Source organism: Macrobrachium nipponense, chromosome 19, assembly GCF_015104395.2.
Source record: "Macrobrachium nipponense isolate FS-2020 chromosome 19, ASM1510439v2, whole genome shotgun sequence".
Taxonomy (NCBI): Eukaryota; Metazoa; Arthropoda; class Malacostraca; order Decapoda; family Palaemonidae; genus Macrobrachium; species Macrobrachium nipponense.
The window spans coordinates 44,241,692-44,258,244 of record NC_061088.1 but is presented as its reverse complement, the minus strand read 5'-3'; the positions used below and the strand labels follow the sequence as shown (position 1 = coordinate 44,258,244).

The following is a 16,553-nucleotide window of genomic DNA, read 5'->3' as shown; positions in this document are numbered from 1 at the left end:
GGTCCCTAACTTTCAGGCTGAACAAAATAACAGAGGATAAAAACAGATGGAAGACATAGGGCTAGAGAGGCAGTTCAAGGAAAATGACACTGTCATGGTACGTATGTACAACGATAACGTGTACCTGGTGCAGTTAAGAAAAGAGTAGGTAACCTTCAATTTGAAGTAGAGGTTCAGTTCACAAAAGACACATTGACCAGTTGCGAACCAGTATCCAAAACTCGATGCAGATTCACAGCACTCTACAGTTGAGAATGCCGAGAGTGAAGTGAGAGAGAAGCTTGAATTTGTAATTATCATATACTGTATCTGTTCTTTTATTTTTATAAGGGGGAAGAGGTGTTACATATCAGCAGTGAGCTTCCTTTATGTGGTTCCATGCCATGGTAGGCGTGAAGTTCTTTAAGAGCTGTTTTGTTTCAGTATTCAATTGTTGCTCATGAATGTGATGTTTTTATTCGTGTATTTTCACGCTTCTGTAACAGTGAATTTTGTTGAGCCTACGTATAAAAAAAGGAATGATTCTGTTTTGTAATGTTATGAACTTTACCCACGCTGGATGAATTCCCGCCAGCAAAAATAAAGGACATGCTGAACACGTCGTCGTATTGTTCTCACCCCGAATAAACGAAGATGGGAAAGCCTGAGTTATGCTAACTGAATACATCAAACCATTAGTAGCGTATGATAAGACAGTATCACTAATGAAGATATTTCTCCTACGGCAAGTGAGAGTTAACTTACGCTTTGTTCACACTGTTTAGACTAAACTAGGTTAGCCCATGTCGGCCAACCTCACAGCCACCCAGATGGATTTCTCTGGTTTCACATTTTAATGTTAAATGGATGATACTCTTTCACTATCAACGTCATGAGGGATAATGAGTAAAAAATTGTAAATTGTACAGTATTGTGATGAATACGGTATGAAGATTAATGTATCAACGTCAAGAGGGAAATTGATTAAAAAATTGTAAATTGTACAGTATTGTGATGAATACGGTATGAAGATTAATCTAGGAAAGACAAAATTCTTTGTGGTAAATGGCAGTGTTAATGATAAATGATCAATAGTGTATTGAAGTTACAGTTTTCGATCATTTTAATAATTACCTTTATCTCGGGTCACACTACCCATCTGACGGATCGGTATTCGGCAAGTACAGTTATGAAAGACCATGCTGAAGCCAATTATGTCAGATGCTAAAATTTGTATCCTTTGTTAAGAAAAATAAATGATGTGCCCTTTATTGTCGTAAGAAAAACCACACCTAATATAGTATGTTAGGTTGAATTGGACTACCCATCTTTACCTCGTTGCATGGAACCAGTTGTTATTCAGCAACGGAACCAACGGCTTTACTTGACTTCCGAACCACGTCGAGAGTGAACTTCTATCACCAGAAATACACATCTCTTACTCCTCAATGGAATGGTCGAGAATCGAACCCGCGACCACCGAGGTATCGACGCTAACACCATACCAACCACGCCACCGAGGCGCTTTACTTGACCTTGTTAAACAGAACAACATAAGTTCTTTACCAAAATGTAGAAAGAAAGGAATACACTTTATGTAGTATATTAAGCTGTACTTTAATAACCATTTAAAAATCGCGCCTCACCTTTCTAGAGCGACCTAGGACGCCTTGTAACTATATACTAATTCAAAAAAAGGAACTCAAGTTGCAGCTTGGTTTGCATTAATCGCTGCTTATACTTTTACTTTTGCCCTTACTAAATGGAGTTGCCCCCTAATACACTGCAACAAATTTCCTGGCGACGAGTTTAATGCATGAATCTGGGCAAGGATGGCATCTGCGCTGCCTATACCAACTTTTAAGGAAGATGAGAAAGGGTGGACCAGCTACTTGTAACGGCTTCAGTGCTATTTCACCAAGAAGTCTGTACCAGTCCAGATGACAAGAAATTTCATTTTTTGATTTGTGGTTTGCAGCCAAAACAGTATCAAGTACTGAAGGATTTAGTATCGCCAGCTACGCCAGTAAGTAAATCTTTTGATGAAGTTACAGCTTTACTTCGTAAACATTATTGTGGTAGTAAAAATCCACGAGTATAACGTACGAAGTTTCGTCAGGTATTAAGGTAAGATGATGATTGTCGAATATCTGCAGTCATTTTCAGTTCGACTGAAGCACGCATCTCGTTTTTGTGAATTCGCTACGGCTTTGGATCAAATGCTTGTAAATCAGTTGATTGCTGGTGGCCATTCAAAATGCATTGCAAATAAACTGCTTGAAGAAAGTGATGGGTTAGCCTTATTATTTGCCACGGCTTTGCAAATAGCTGAGGAGGCTGAAGTGAACGAAAAGAACGCATCTATGTATGCCAGTGGCAGTCGTTCTGTCGATGTGAACACCAGTAACTTGTGTACGAATGTCAAATTTGTCAATGTGTACGTTTTGCAGGTAATCGGCCGAGGTCAGTGCAACGAAATATTAATGTTTCTAAAGCTGCAAATGCACGTAATAATTTTAAGAATGTACAAAACCTAAATGTAAAGTAGGCCTAGTTGGTAAAGAAAATTGTCAGTGAAATGAAATGTTACCGATGTTAATGACAGTAAGACCACTTAGCTAAATAGATGCCAAGCGGTTTAAGAATTTTCCAGTGGAAAGAAAATGTTAAATAGATGGGGGCCAGTTTGCTGTTGCATGCAAAGATGGTAAAGTTCGGAAATTTCCGCATTCAGTTGACGTAGGCATAGGTGAAGATGAAAGTACATAAAAGCCTAGGCAAAACAAAGTTAATTCTGCACGTAGTTTTTGCCTAACCCGCGATTTTGTTAATGCCCTCAAGTTAGTTGATTGGAAATTTTTAGTAGCAGTATTATTCAGCCAAGGGGGATAATAAGCCTAAAATGCTTGTGGAAAGAGTATGAAATTTTTTTATTTATCGTAAAGAAGGAATTTTTTATTTTTTATTTGAGTACTGAATGGTAAATAAATTACTTGTGAATGTTATTAAATAAATAAGAAATAATAAAATTTGAACTTGGAACTTGCGAATTGCCAGCTAACTGTCTCGTGTATAGGTGGAAAATGTTTTTTAAAAAATTTTTGTCTACCCAGAGGTGAAAAAACTGTAATTTCCTGTCCAATTTTCAGCCAAGGGATTAATAAAAAGAAGCCATTGGATATTTTGCGGGTTTTACCATTTGTTAAATGTTAAATATGGAACTCCAGAATAAAACAATTGCCCCGTTGTAAGTGATTAAAGATGAATAGTAGCATTGTTGGGGTCGAAACAAAATTGGTAGGCATGAAGTAAAATCTTCAGTTGGAAAAACATTTTTTGATCCGAGCAAGAAGTAAATAATGTACCCATAATTGTTGATAATGTAGATTTTTGCGGTATTGACAGTCTTTTGAATTAAGTATAAAGATGTTATTTTTTGAATTTGGTAAACCTGTGTGTTTTTAGAAAAGATTTTGAAGTGTCATTAAAAGGTGGACAAAGATTGCTGTGCCCTGTTATATGCAAATTTAAAAACTATGCGCTTTTACAATGGTAAAACCTCTTGTTAGAAAAAGAAATTGGAAAAGACTAGAAAGATTATTGGTGTTATAAGACCTGTAATCTTTTTCTGAATGGACAAGCCCTTAATTGTTAAATGTTAATTAAGGCTTAACTCCATAAGGAAAGGGGAACGCACGGGCTTTTAAAAAAAAAAAAGGGTTTTAAAAAAAAGTAGTCCCCCCTAGAGTTATGGAGACAATAAGTGTATAGAATTCCTTTGGATAACAAGTCATTAAGTTGAGGAAAATGCTTATTAGTGCCCAAAAGCTACGTCACTTTAAAATTTTAAAAACGCGAAAAAAACAGTCGCAGTTACCTCCGTCTCTCACCAAGACCACCGAGTCAACTGTCCATGTTCCAGAGTCCAGGACTGACCGTGAGGTCACGTGACATCTGTCTGAAGTGTTGCCACACTCATCGGATCGGAATTTATCGTTACTGGCTCGTCCAAAAAATTATGGGTTTTTTCAGTAAAAATATCGAACAAGATTGTAGATTTTATCGTAATTATTATCTTTAACAGTGTTTTTTATATTTTAAACAATTTTTATAATTTTGAACCAAAAATAATGAATATAATGTATGATTTTCTTTGTAGTCATTAATTTTAGAAACGTCCACTTCTTTCCACCAATTAATGTTAAAACTAAACTGATAACGAATTAACAACGAATATATGTGGAGGTTGAATAAGGCCTCAACTCGTACACTAGCTGTTTAAACACCACAAAACATACGAAAAATCAAAAGTAGGCATCACTGAGTAAAAGTAAATTTTAAAATTTAAATAAATATGATTGACTGGCTACTTGATACCTTAAATCCCAATCTGATAAAGAAATTAATTTAACAATTAATAATTGCAAAGAATATCTTTTAAAAGAATTCCTTCTTCCAAATCAAATTTCATGTTCTCTGAATGTGTTCTGGAATAACTGTGCATGATTATTTAATTCTGTAAAACATATCATTTGCAGAAGGAATAAAATGAAACACATGACTCCCTCCTGAACCTTTGATGGCAAACTAGCAAGAGAAGAGCCCCATTAACTGGTCCTTTGTTTTTTCAAGTCTGTTTCTTTGTTTAAGTTTTAAAGAGGGTTTAACTTTACTGCTGAACGCTCGTTCGCATTTCAGCATTAGAGTGCGGCAAGCAAAGAAGCAGTTAGAGCAAAATTGGCTAGGTCTGGAAAAACTAGAGTCTTTTTGGGACACTTCTCCCCAGGACTTATCAGTGGTGACTTCACCAAACGAGATGTTTCAGTTCGTATTGCAACAATATGGGGAAACATTCTCACCATTGCATCATCCAGCTTTTGGAAGTAGTGAGTGGTCATCTGGGCGGGGTAACCCAAAAAATTCAGGGGAGGGGGGGGAAAAAAAAAAAAGCTTTTTTTTTTTTTTTTCCCAGGGGGGGACCCCGCCCCAAAAAAGGGGAGGGAATAATAAGGAAGGGATTCTTTCTCTGAATTCTGATGAGAAAGCATCTTTTGGGCACAGGACGAGGCAGTTTTAACTTTGAACAGGACACATCATGAAAAATCTTATACCTCTTTATGTCTGCGGGCAATGGCCCAACTACAAGGAAACTTTCTACACCTCTGAACAAAAACTCCTGCTGTTGAAGGACTTTCCTTTTCCTGTAAATGGAGGGGGTTTTTTTAATCCCTGCATAAACTGTTTAACTCCTAGGGTAGCTACATTTAAGCTGTCAACTAAAGAATTGGCCCTGTCATGTCTTTTCCCAAGGATCACGAGTATTTATTACATTTACAAACCCGGCAACTTGGCTTTCAGAGGATCATTAAAGAACATCTTGTAATCATGGCTTGAATAAAGCTAGATTCAGCTTCCCCACTCTTTCCTATAGCATTGCTGGCATACTTGTTGTTTCCCCTGCTTTTGACTGGAGCCTGTTAAACCATACAGTAATTTCAAAAAGGCTGTGGGAACAAAAACATTAGTTACCCCTCCCCTCCATTTACTTTTGATTTCCTCCAAAACGGGACAATATTTTAAAAGTGTGGGGAAAAAAATAATCCAGATTTTAAGCGGGTTAAGAATAATTTTCAAAGAGCGACCCAAGCAATCTGATCCTATTATAAATTAGTGAGGGAAATCCCTTTATAACCAACACCCAACAAGGGCCACTAGGTCTAACCTTAAATACTTGTTACCATAAGCGTAATCACCTGAAGTGGCCTATTACTTATCCAAGGGGGCCTCCGCCTCCCCACATCCCCCGTTTAGGGCTTTAATCACCAGAAAAAATTGCGTTAAAAAAATTTATTATAGGTACTTAGCCTAACCTTAATACCCTTCTTGACGCGTAATTTTGGCGTGTCTTAGCAGATTCGCAATACGATGAGGTAGCCAGGGAAGGGATAACTGGCAATTTCCTCATCTAATGAAAATGCAGCAACAGTCCTAACCAAAGAAAAAAATAACAAAAGCATTCATAGATATATTTAGAAGGATATAATCCTTTCAAAACTGGAAACAAAATCTTAATGAAAACATCTTGAAAATAAATTTGAAGAAGTTTGCCAAAATAAAAATCCCAAAGTGGTCAAGAGACCTCATTAAAGAAACAAAAATATACATAAACCAAACATATCTTCCGGACAAAAGAAACAAAATGAAATAAGGTGAAATCTTGTTTTGAAATATACTAATTGCATGCATTAGGAAAAAGCAATGCCAAAAGCATGCAAACTGTGGTAAGGTTTTGGTTATAGCAATAGTCAAATCCACAATAAAACCTAATCAGAAAAATGTGCCTGCCATGCAAACATTCCGAACCGGGCCCATCCACAGTGTGCCTGAGGTTCAATACAAAGATTTGCAGAAAAAGATAGCAAGAATTTTTTGTTCAACATGTCTATCATGGACTAGACAAGTGTTATTTAAACTTCAAAGATTGAATTGTAACAAAATAGTTGAAGGATGAAGAAAGGAAGAGGAAGAGGAAGAAGAAGAAGAAAAGAAGGAAGAAGCGGAAAACGGAAAGAGAAGTAAAACAAAAACTGAAATGACAGAAAAAAATAAAAAAATAAGGAAAAACAAAGAACAAGAATAAAAGTATGGGATGCAGAGGGATACTCCCCCCCCCAATTTGATACTACATATGAAGGCAATAAAGGCAGCATAACCTACGAAGGAATAAAATTACGATTATGGGACAAACAGAAAAAGCCAAATTCCCGAAGAGGCTCTACCCAGAATCTATAACAATGACGGGAAAAGAGGAAAAAAGAGACAAGAAAGACCAAAAATCTGCACAACCTTTTTGAAAAGAGGGAATTGCAGATTTGGAGAACAAAAGATGTTACTACAAACATTCCTAAGATATGTCAAAACTAATGAAATATATGGTAAATGTGTTGCATAACTTAGATGGGTATGGGGATGATTGCAGAGATCATGCATCCAAAAATAAAAATGTAAAAACCCTAAAAGAAAGGAAAAAGGATGTAAGTTTCGACAAAAAAATGCAAAATGAATAGCACCCTGTAAGCCATGAATCATAATCAAATAAATAACCAATCCAACCAGTAATAAAATACCAAAATAAGGAAAGAAACAAATAAAGAGGAGAAAATCAAGAATAATCAGGTAAAAGAGAAAAGCAAACCAACCAATGAGAAATATGCAGAGGTGTCAAAGCATAAAAGAAATTTCAAAGCATCACGCTCTCCGAAATTCTACTTCAAGAGATACTATAATAAAACTGTATTTAATTATGCAAGAGGATATTGCAGAAACGGAGAAAATTGCAGATTCAGAACCACAAAATGAAATAATTATTGAATGAAGGAAGATCAATAAAATTATGGAAAAGTTGGATTTTTTAATGTTCAGAATTTTCTGGAAATTTGAAAAAAAAGAAACTAACCATTAACCAAGAACAGGAAAAGAGACAGTTGGGAAAAATCCTTATTACTATCAGTATTAATTAAATGAAGGAGGAAAAAAACAACGCAAAACATCATAGTTTGAATGAATGCGGCCAAGGTTAGTTCACGAGGTTAACTCAAAAAGAAAAATTAGAAGTACTTAAAGAACGACAACCAAAATGACAAAAGAAAAATTAGACATTAAATGAATATTAAGTGAAACCCTGGTATTACCCAAAGAGACTCGGAATGATGATCAAATAAAAGGGTTCCAAACTTAATGAAGTCAAGATAGAAAAAATAGGAAATCAAGGGGGGAACCGCAATATATTTTTGGGAAAGACAAAAAACAAGGGAAAAATATATGAAGAAAATAATAAGTAACCTCAGTAAATGTGAACTAATTAGCCGCGGTTAGAATTTGAGATCTGAAATAATTTGCAATGGAACATAGTAATATAATTTAGGACCTCCTAATACTAAAGAGTATTGAACTTAATAATTGAAAAAATTGGAATGATATATGTAAGAAATCACAAGGGACTATTGGACTATTCTCCTATCTGCGGTGACTTCAACCTTTCCTTTTCGTAGAATGGAAAAGAACGAATAGGAGATTTGTGGTTGTACTTATAACATATTATATCATATAAAAAGAGAGTAATTAGTAGTGCAAGGAAAGATCAAGAGGCCAATGTTTGAAAAGCCTATTAGAATATGCTAAACTAGGAAGACAACCATTCAAGACAAATAAATCACCTGCCACCAAACAAGGAAAGCGGAAAAATACTTTTAAGACCTATGTATTTGTGAACGCAGGAATGAATTATGTTAAAGAAATAATTAGTTTTAATTAAATTGCGAGTATTTCCCAGACCCAAAATAAGTCCATTTGAGAATTAACAGTTCACATATATTCCAAAGCAAAAGTGAAAAATAGAGATAAGCAAGAACAAATGAAAAAAGTGGGAAGGATTATGGCAAAATACAACTTTCTAAACAGTAAAAAATAAATAAAATGGTCAGAAATTTAATGAAGAATTAAACAAAGATTGGGATAACACATTTCGTAAAGTGAATGACAAATAATTAAAGGGTAAATTACGGAGATATTAATATTAAACAAAATATTGGAGATAATAAAGTGGAAAAATAGTATACCGAAGAAAGAAAAGTTAAAACAATCATTCATGCATACCAAGAGACAGAAGAATCTTGTTTCCAGAAAAAATCAGAAAGTGGAAAAAAGGTCGTTTTGCAAAAGAAAAAAAATGCATGGAAAAGTTTTATAAAGAACTAAAAAGTAAGATTAGAAAATTGCAGAAAAAAAGATTATAACAATTCAAAAAGAAAATGAAAAAAACGGGACCTTGGAAGAAAAACCCTAAATTAAATATCAAAAAGCCAAAAGAAAAAACCCCAAACTATTATACTCATATGCAAGAAAGAAAAGATTGAAATTAAAAGAAAGAATAAAAGAAATAGGCCCCTCCCTTGAGAATTGAAGGGGCAGATTAACGAATGAAAAAAAGGAAATGTTTGCAAACATACTGGGCAGAACGATATAAGAGAAGGAATTCACCCCCTAGAATAGATAAATGAAAGATAAATGAATTTATAGAAGGTTAAGGGCATGAAAATAGGTGAATAATTTAGACTGACATAGATATTAATGAAAGCCTCGATATTGTGCAGGCTATTAATGAAATTAAAAATGCGGAGCTGCTGGCAGGGCCTGAATGGAATTCCTGCTATTTTACGTTAAAGAAAGATAAGTTCATTCTATCCTCCAAAGCCACTTGCAATGATTATTAAGGACAAAAAGTTGTATGATACAGGCAAGAATATATTGATGAGGCACAAATTTAGCGTATATTACCCGCCCCTACTTTTCAAAAGTGGAAATCAAAGACTAGAGGCAAGTAATTATAGGCCCTTGTGAGTTCTAAACATCACCATATAATGAAATATGTAATGAAAGGGTAAATGAAGGAAAAATATTATGAAAACATTTTAATAAAAAATAATTTGTTTAATAAAGGACAACATGGTTTCGTAAACCCGGAAAAAAAGTACCCCCCCCCCACAAAAAAACCCCAAACCTTTGTTAAGTCCACGCCCGTGAAAAAACATATTCAAAAATATTGAAAAGCCGGAAAATGAAAACCAGAGGTGGTTTAATTTTAGACTTTGCAAAAGCTTTTTGGATAAAAGGTAAGACCATAAATAGATTTAGGCGAAGAAAATTTAGAAAACACAATATCCGTGGAGGATAAAGTAGGGAAGATGGTTAAAAGAAATTTTTACACAAACAGAAAACAGATTAGTTATTGCCAAACGACGAGAAATCGGATTGCAAGCCGACCAAAGCGGTAATGATCCGGAAACGGTGTGCCCAAGCAAACGGTTGTTTAGCTTGCAATACTGTTTGTTAATTATGATTGAAAAAGACATAGACAATAATGTTTAAGGAATTTCGGATTAAGTGAAGTAAGTTTCCGCAGATGACACCAAGAATAAGTAGAGAAATTACTTGTGATGAAAGATTAGGAACGCTCTACAAAGAGGACCTTAAACAAAGTATATTGATTGGGCAGAGGTAAATAGGATGGTATTTAACCTTCTGATATAAATTTTGGAATCAAATAAATTAATGGAGACAGAGGAAAAGAAAGCTATATGGCATATTAAGGGAACCTAATAATGAGAACCATCATCAAAATAAGGAAGGCAGTTTAAAGGACCTTAGGATGTGATGATGAATAGGAACATGTTATGCAATGATCAGAAAAATAAGCAACTCTGTTGGCAAAATGTTAAAGCAAAAAATGGGAAATGTTGTTACGCGGCAAACTTTCAAGAAAACCAAGAAAAGCTGAACACCATTGATCTATTTGCTTTTATAAAAACATATGTTCGTTAAGTCCACTTGAATATTGCAATACTGATATGGTACCCAACAACTTATCAAAAGGAATACTTGCCACAAAATAAGAGGAAGTAGTACAAAGGTCCTTTAACAGCTAGAATAGAAGAAGAAGACAAAGTTAAGGACCTAAGACCTACTGGGAAAGACTACAATTCTTTAAAATATATAGTCTGGGAAAGGAGAAAGAGAACGCTTAAACATGATAATTCAAGGCATTGGAAACAAGATAGAAGGAATAGCAAGAAAATATTCATGGAATCTAAAAATATCAGAAAGAGCAAGCAGAAGGTAAGATTAATTAGTGCCCAAAAAAATATAAAACCAAGTGGAAAAATAAGGAAAGCACACAGGACAATTAATCCACTACGCACCAGCATCGATAATGCAGCGTTCTATTCAGAAGTGCGTTGCCAGCTCATCTGGAGGAATTATAATCAGGAAGTGAGCGTAGATGTGTTTTAAAGAAATAAGCTCGACCAAAATATCTAAAAACTGCATCCCAGACCGATCCAATGAAATTGGAAGAATGCAAAAATATACCGGAAGATGTACTAGCAACCTCTGGCTGGTAGACACTTAGAGGTTGCCTCACCACTGAGGGACCTGGGGCAACCCGAACAAGATGTAAGAAGGTCTGTAAGGTCTGTAAGTTGCCTATTACTTAACCAAGGGGGCGAAAGTCCCTTTGATCTCCCCACTATTAAATGTTATAATAATTTTTAGAATCTACTCCGAACTGTTCTTGGAATTTTATGCATATAAAAATTCCTTATATCTTTTTGAGTGCCCTATTCTCAATAAATTAAACCGTCTATTCTACCAGTCCCCCAAGTGGAAAACAGCCTCCCTTCCTATTTTCTATCCATGTTAAATGCAAATTCATAAATGTTTCCGTATATGAAAATTGCTAAATATATTAAGCCTTTGTGGAAAGGCTAAGCTATGGGAATAGCAGAGTTAACAGTAATTAAAACTCATGCAAAAGGGGAGAAACATTCCTCATATTTCAAAAATGTACTAACTGAGTAGGCTTCGATTTGGCAAAGTTCTTTCAGAAAACCTCAGTTGTAGTACATTTAAACAAAATCACAAAATAGCTAGAAGCTGAAGATTTAAAACTCTTGCTGGATTTCTTTCAGAAGCATAATATTACATTTAAAATGTAACAGAACACTTAAACTGAATCTCTTAAAAGATATTTTTCCCGCCCTGAACTCCATAAATTGCCTACAGTCAATTTTTTAAAGAAAGGAACTAAAGGCTACCAGCCGTCCGTTACCGAATGTTCCCATAGAGGTTGGAAATCACATAAAAAGGCCCCTTTCCAAGAAAATTGCAGGAATGTAAGCTTTCAGGTAATAAGTGTGGAATGGAATCAAACCGATTATTGGTTCTGTTAAAACATCTTGTTGTGGGTGGTTAAGATTTTTTTATGTTAGATTTCATTATCAAGTGGAGAGTAAGTTTTTGGGAAACTTTACCGACGTCATAACAATGCTGATGACACCCAGAAAGTGTTTGAGAGGAGGCTGCCACTGGCAAGGTTATTTTTGTATGAAAGGAATGACTGAAAAAACCAACTTAAAGATCATAATGTGCCCATTAAGAAGAATATGATAGGTTTTTCAGACCTAGCCAATTTTGCTCTAACTGCTCTTTGCTTGCCGCACTCTAATGCTGAATGCGAATGAGTGTTCAGTAAAGTTAACCTCTTTAAAACTAAACAAAGAAACAGACTGAAAACAAGGACAGTTAATGGGGCTCTTCTCTCTGCTTGTTGCACCAAAGGTTCAGGAGGGTCATGTGTTCATTTTACTCCTGCAAATGATATATTTTCTAGAACGCTATAGTCAATAAACTTATTTATCTATCTATCACACATTTTCTAATGGGTGATTAGAGCATTTGTCACCTTTACCTATGGGTCCGCGTGAGAGAAATAAGGCTGAAATTCACAACTGAGGAATATCAGTTGCACAACTCAACCAAGTCATTATTTCAAGTAAATATTTGGGTGACACAAGATAACTTCTAAGCGCCTCAGTGACGTGGTTGGTATGGTCTTTCGGAGTTGACATCAAACTCTTCGGATTTTTCACAACTCCTTTGGCTTGACAGGATCCTGAGTGATAACATATTCTGAAAGTGATTGCATAATCCGCCTGTAGGGGTTGTCATCACGGACAGCATGCCCCCTTTTATCCTGACCAACGCCAGGTATATACAGAAGCTAGTTATCTTATAAGAAACAGATACGTATACCCTAACTGATACTGTGAAAGGAAAATGCAGGAGCAGAGACGGCAATGTTCCTCGGTCAAGTACTTATTGGAGAGGTTCTGAGGTTAGCTCACCTTAACAGCACACTCACTATTCATCAGTATTAATGCTGGTGCTGGGAACCAAACCTTGGCCAGGTATAAAAACCCGAATTATGTTTCAGTAAGCTAGTATTTCTAGGTGTTTTTATTCTTTTCTTCTTGTTTGGAGCACTGTTTTCTAGTGATGAACAGACTGATCGCCATTCCTTGATTCTCAAGTAATGAGAAATAGAAATTACAGACATACATAGAAATCCCATCTGGAGAGCGGGTGAAGGGATTGGTTGCATTATGTTACATTCAATTCCGAGTCAATTCCCTCACACTTGCAAACAAAGGTATGAGAAGTCTAAAAATATGAAAAAAAAGCTAAGTGCAAGAATAAATAGCATAATGTAAAAAAAAAAAAAAAACCAAGAATCTGATGCCATGGTAAAAAAAAAAATGTATCTTTTAAGATTTCATTAAAAGATACAAGCACAATTAACACCACCACGGGAAATACAACAAAGTATATATAGAACGAAAGATTCTTGGGCTGAAAATTTTATTAAAAAGGCAGTCATCAGCCATAGGAATGGAAACTGGCAGTAAAAGGACACAGAGGAAAAATCACACCAACAGTAAAAAGAGAAAAAAATATATCACAAAATAATGTAAGAATAAATAGTAACAGCTATATCTGAATATTTACAACGTCCATTCTTAAGGCAATAAGAGAAGAGAAGGCAATGTTTATTCTTCAGTGTTACCCTGGGTAGTAAATAGAACTGTAGTTGGTGCAATGCATATTTTCAATCCGGATGAAATATGAACAATAAGTAAAACAAATTGTTTATGTTTGAATTAGGATAACAACATACAAATATTATTATTTTGTTTATCTACCTTACCTTGAGTCAAGTACGTACCTGCAATTCATTAGCACTGAGATAATCATGGGTAATATTTATAAGAAACTTCCTTATATTGATCCAAGGTTTATCTTCCAAAGTCTCTTGTAAATCTACAGTTGTTGCAAAATTTTGGATGATGATGAATCCTGTTAAGGGTAAGAGATATAGTGGTCAGAAGAGAGCAATAATATTTCGAAATATGCCTTATTTGTGTAATCTAAAATATGATTATCCTCAACAGGATAGTATAATCGAGTTTTTTTTTACATTTTATGAAACAGCAAGCATAAAACCTGCTGTACTTTCTTCCTGGACGGGATAAAAACTTATTACTTACCAATCAGTAGCAAAATTCGATCATTCATTGTCCTAGCAGAAGTCGGTGTGATTTTCAATGAAAAGATTGTGCTGGAAAGAAGAAGAACAAAGATTAGAGTATGGATTTATGATAAATTACAAATTTGAAACTTATCATCTTTCGACTGCCATCAAGTTCACTATTTCATTTACTCCTGATGAGTTAAAGGCAATGCATCCATTGTGTTTTAATAGTTTTGCGGCCACAAATGATGAAGGATACAATAACTAATTGAAATTATTGTTGATTATTATTCATACCCACCTCTGACCCTGGACAATCTGACATAGATGGAATTGAAATTTCTTTTTTAATAATAACTGCTTCAAGGGAAAACATGGCCACATACAAAACCTTCATATTTATAAAGTTTTGTCGCTTTTACACAGAGCTTTTTTACTCACAAATATTAAGTCAGAAAAATTGCTCATTTTCTTCCACATGTAAGAAGGAGCAGGTGCAGGAATTTTAAATACAAAAGAATATATTATTAATCTCAAAATTTATAAGTAGTACAATTCATAATCTCAGGGAACTTTACTATTACTTAAAAACAATACAAAGATTAATTAATTCTTGAATTAATTATTAAGCAAAATTAAATCAAAATTAATTATCACAAAAACCATGAAATTAAATTATTCAAGTAAAATTCAAACTGTTAAGTAACAATAAAAATTTGAAGAGAATTCTAAATTAATGGAAATTAATTCATAAATGATAAACAGCAATTAAAATTTGAAAAGAATTCTAAGTAAATGCAAATTAATTCACAAGTGTTAAATTCAATTAAATATGTAATGCTTAATTAACGAAAACACTTAAGTTAATCAAATAAATTGTGAATGCAAAACAGAAAAATGTGGAAAATAGCAAAATTGTAAAAAACACTAAGAAGACATTAATTACAGAGAGTATATATAAAACACACACACTTTAATAAAAAAAATCACCAACATAAAGAAGTGAAATAATGGAAAAAACACTTCACCTGGAATAACCTAAGTATTATTAGCATTTTAAGTACTTGTTTAAGTTTAAGTGCACCTAAAACTTCTATAACACTTTACATTGGTATACCAATTATATTTCTGCTGCAGCCTCCAAATTTCACTATATTCCTCCAAATTTCACTATATTATTCCAAAATGGCGCCATTACACCAGACACTATATGTTCAGATTCCACTGGAAAAATCAAATTAAAATTTTCTCGCATGGAGAGAGAGAGCATCTCTCTACAGCACGAGTATCTGTCTATGAATAAAACTCTCTTTTCTATGGAAGCTTAAATGACCAAAAAGGGTATCTGACCTGAAACGTCTGAGCGACGAGACTCTTCTATTTTCTTAACAATTTCTTTCAAAACAATAAATAGAGAGAAAGTGGTATTACAATCATAAATAATATTTATTATTACACGATTTCAGACAATTAAAGTCTCTTAAAATGAAAGATATGATTATTGAATTTTCTCGAATGAAATTAGTGACGTCATTCCTTAAGTGACATCAAAGATTTTCCCCATTTCAGAAGGTACTTACGAGCCAAGAAATTCTCTTTTGACAAATCGAGATATATGAGTTAATCTATCAGTAATATTGAACTGTTTCAATGCGGAAGAATCTCTAATTACTAAAAATGAATTGAAAGAAATCAGACGTACGTCAAACGTTTGGTCAGAATCCTTCTAGAACGGTCTTACGAAAGATGATGCAATCTTCACCTGATTTCTCGACATGACAAACAAGTTTAAGACAGTCACGCGCATCATACAATTGTTTCTAAAAAATTAGAACCACGCGGCCCGAAGCAAATTTCTCTCTGTTCACATTCTACACTATTCTTTACTTTAAATTGTGTTTTTTGTGAATTCTGAACACATTCCTTGAACAATTAACCCTAAGCAAACTCTAAGCAAATTAATACTGAATCTGAAAATATTGCAGACACTTTTACAACATATCATACAAGTACTAAAGGGAAGTTATGTTTTGTGAGAGCAACAGCATAAGAATATACATAAGTTAAATAACATACCGTATTAGTCACACTTTTTCATCTTCAAATGAATAAAGTATCAACAAATTTGCCATACTTTCAAAGTGCCAATATTACCGATGGAAGACAGAGTGGCGTAAGAGAGGCTAGGCTAGGTACTGTACTGTACTAGGTAGGCACTAAAATTGTTGCTAATAATAAAGCATTGAAAAACATGCCTAATTATTACAGTAAATTATTAAGAAGGCATGATAGCGTCGTAATGGCGCTTCGACTGCTGCAAAAGCATCAGCATTTGATCACTGAAGATATAGCTCTTAATGTCAACATGCGGCATCCAGTAAAACATACGCCATCTACTTGGCAACCCCACAATATGTGCAGGGGTATGCCACTACCAGACATAATCAGGTCAGCTGTCAGAACTTCAGACAAAGACAAACATTACCCATGAAAAAATTAAGACAAGGCAACTAATTTCTTCTTGTTTCTTTTCTATAATATGCTACTGTAAATTGTTCTTGTAACTGTCCTATAAAGATATGTGACCTTAAATTGTATATGCAATTTTATAATATAATAAATTGTGTATAAAATGTTTATAGTGGATGCA

At 34.4% G+C, this 16,553-nt stretch overlaps 1 protein-coding gene across 6 annotated transcripts in view; it reads right to left on the bottom strand.

The window, feature by feature from the left end:
* LOC135216728 (uncharacterized) overlaps window positions 1-16,553 on the bottom strand; it is a 481,792-nt gene that overhangs the window by 422,961 nt on the left and 42,278 nt on the right. For all 6 annotated transcript variants that reach the window (XM_064252201.1, XM_064252232.1, XM_064252208.1 and 3 more), the window contains exons 2-3: window positions 13,920-13,990; window positions 13,598-13,728 (exon numbers count right to left, since the gene is read on the bottom strand). In XM_064252201.1, the coding sequence (XP_064108271.1) occupies window positions 13,598-13,728; window positions 13,920-13,947 (159 nt within the window). In that variant the 5' untranslated portion in view covers window positions 13,948-13,990. The remainder of the gene's footprint in view (window positions 1-13,597; window positions 13,729-13,919; window positions 13,991-16,553) is intronic.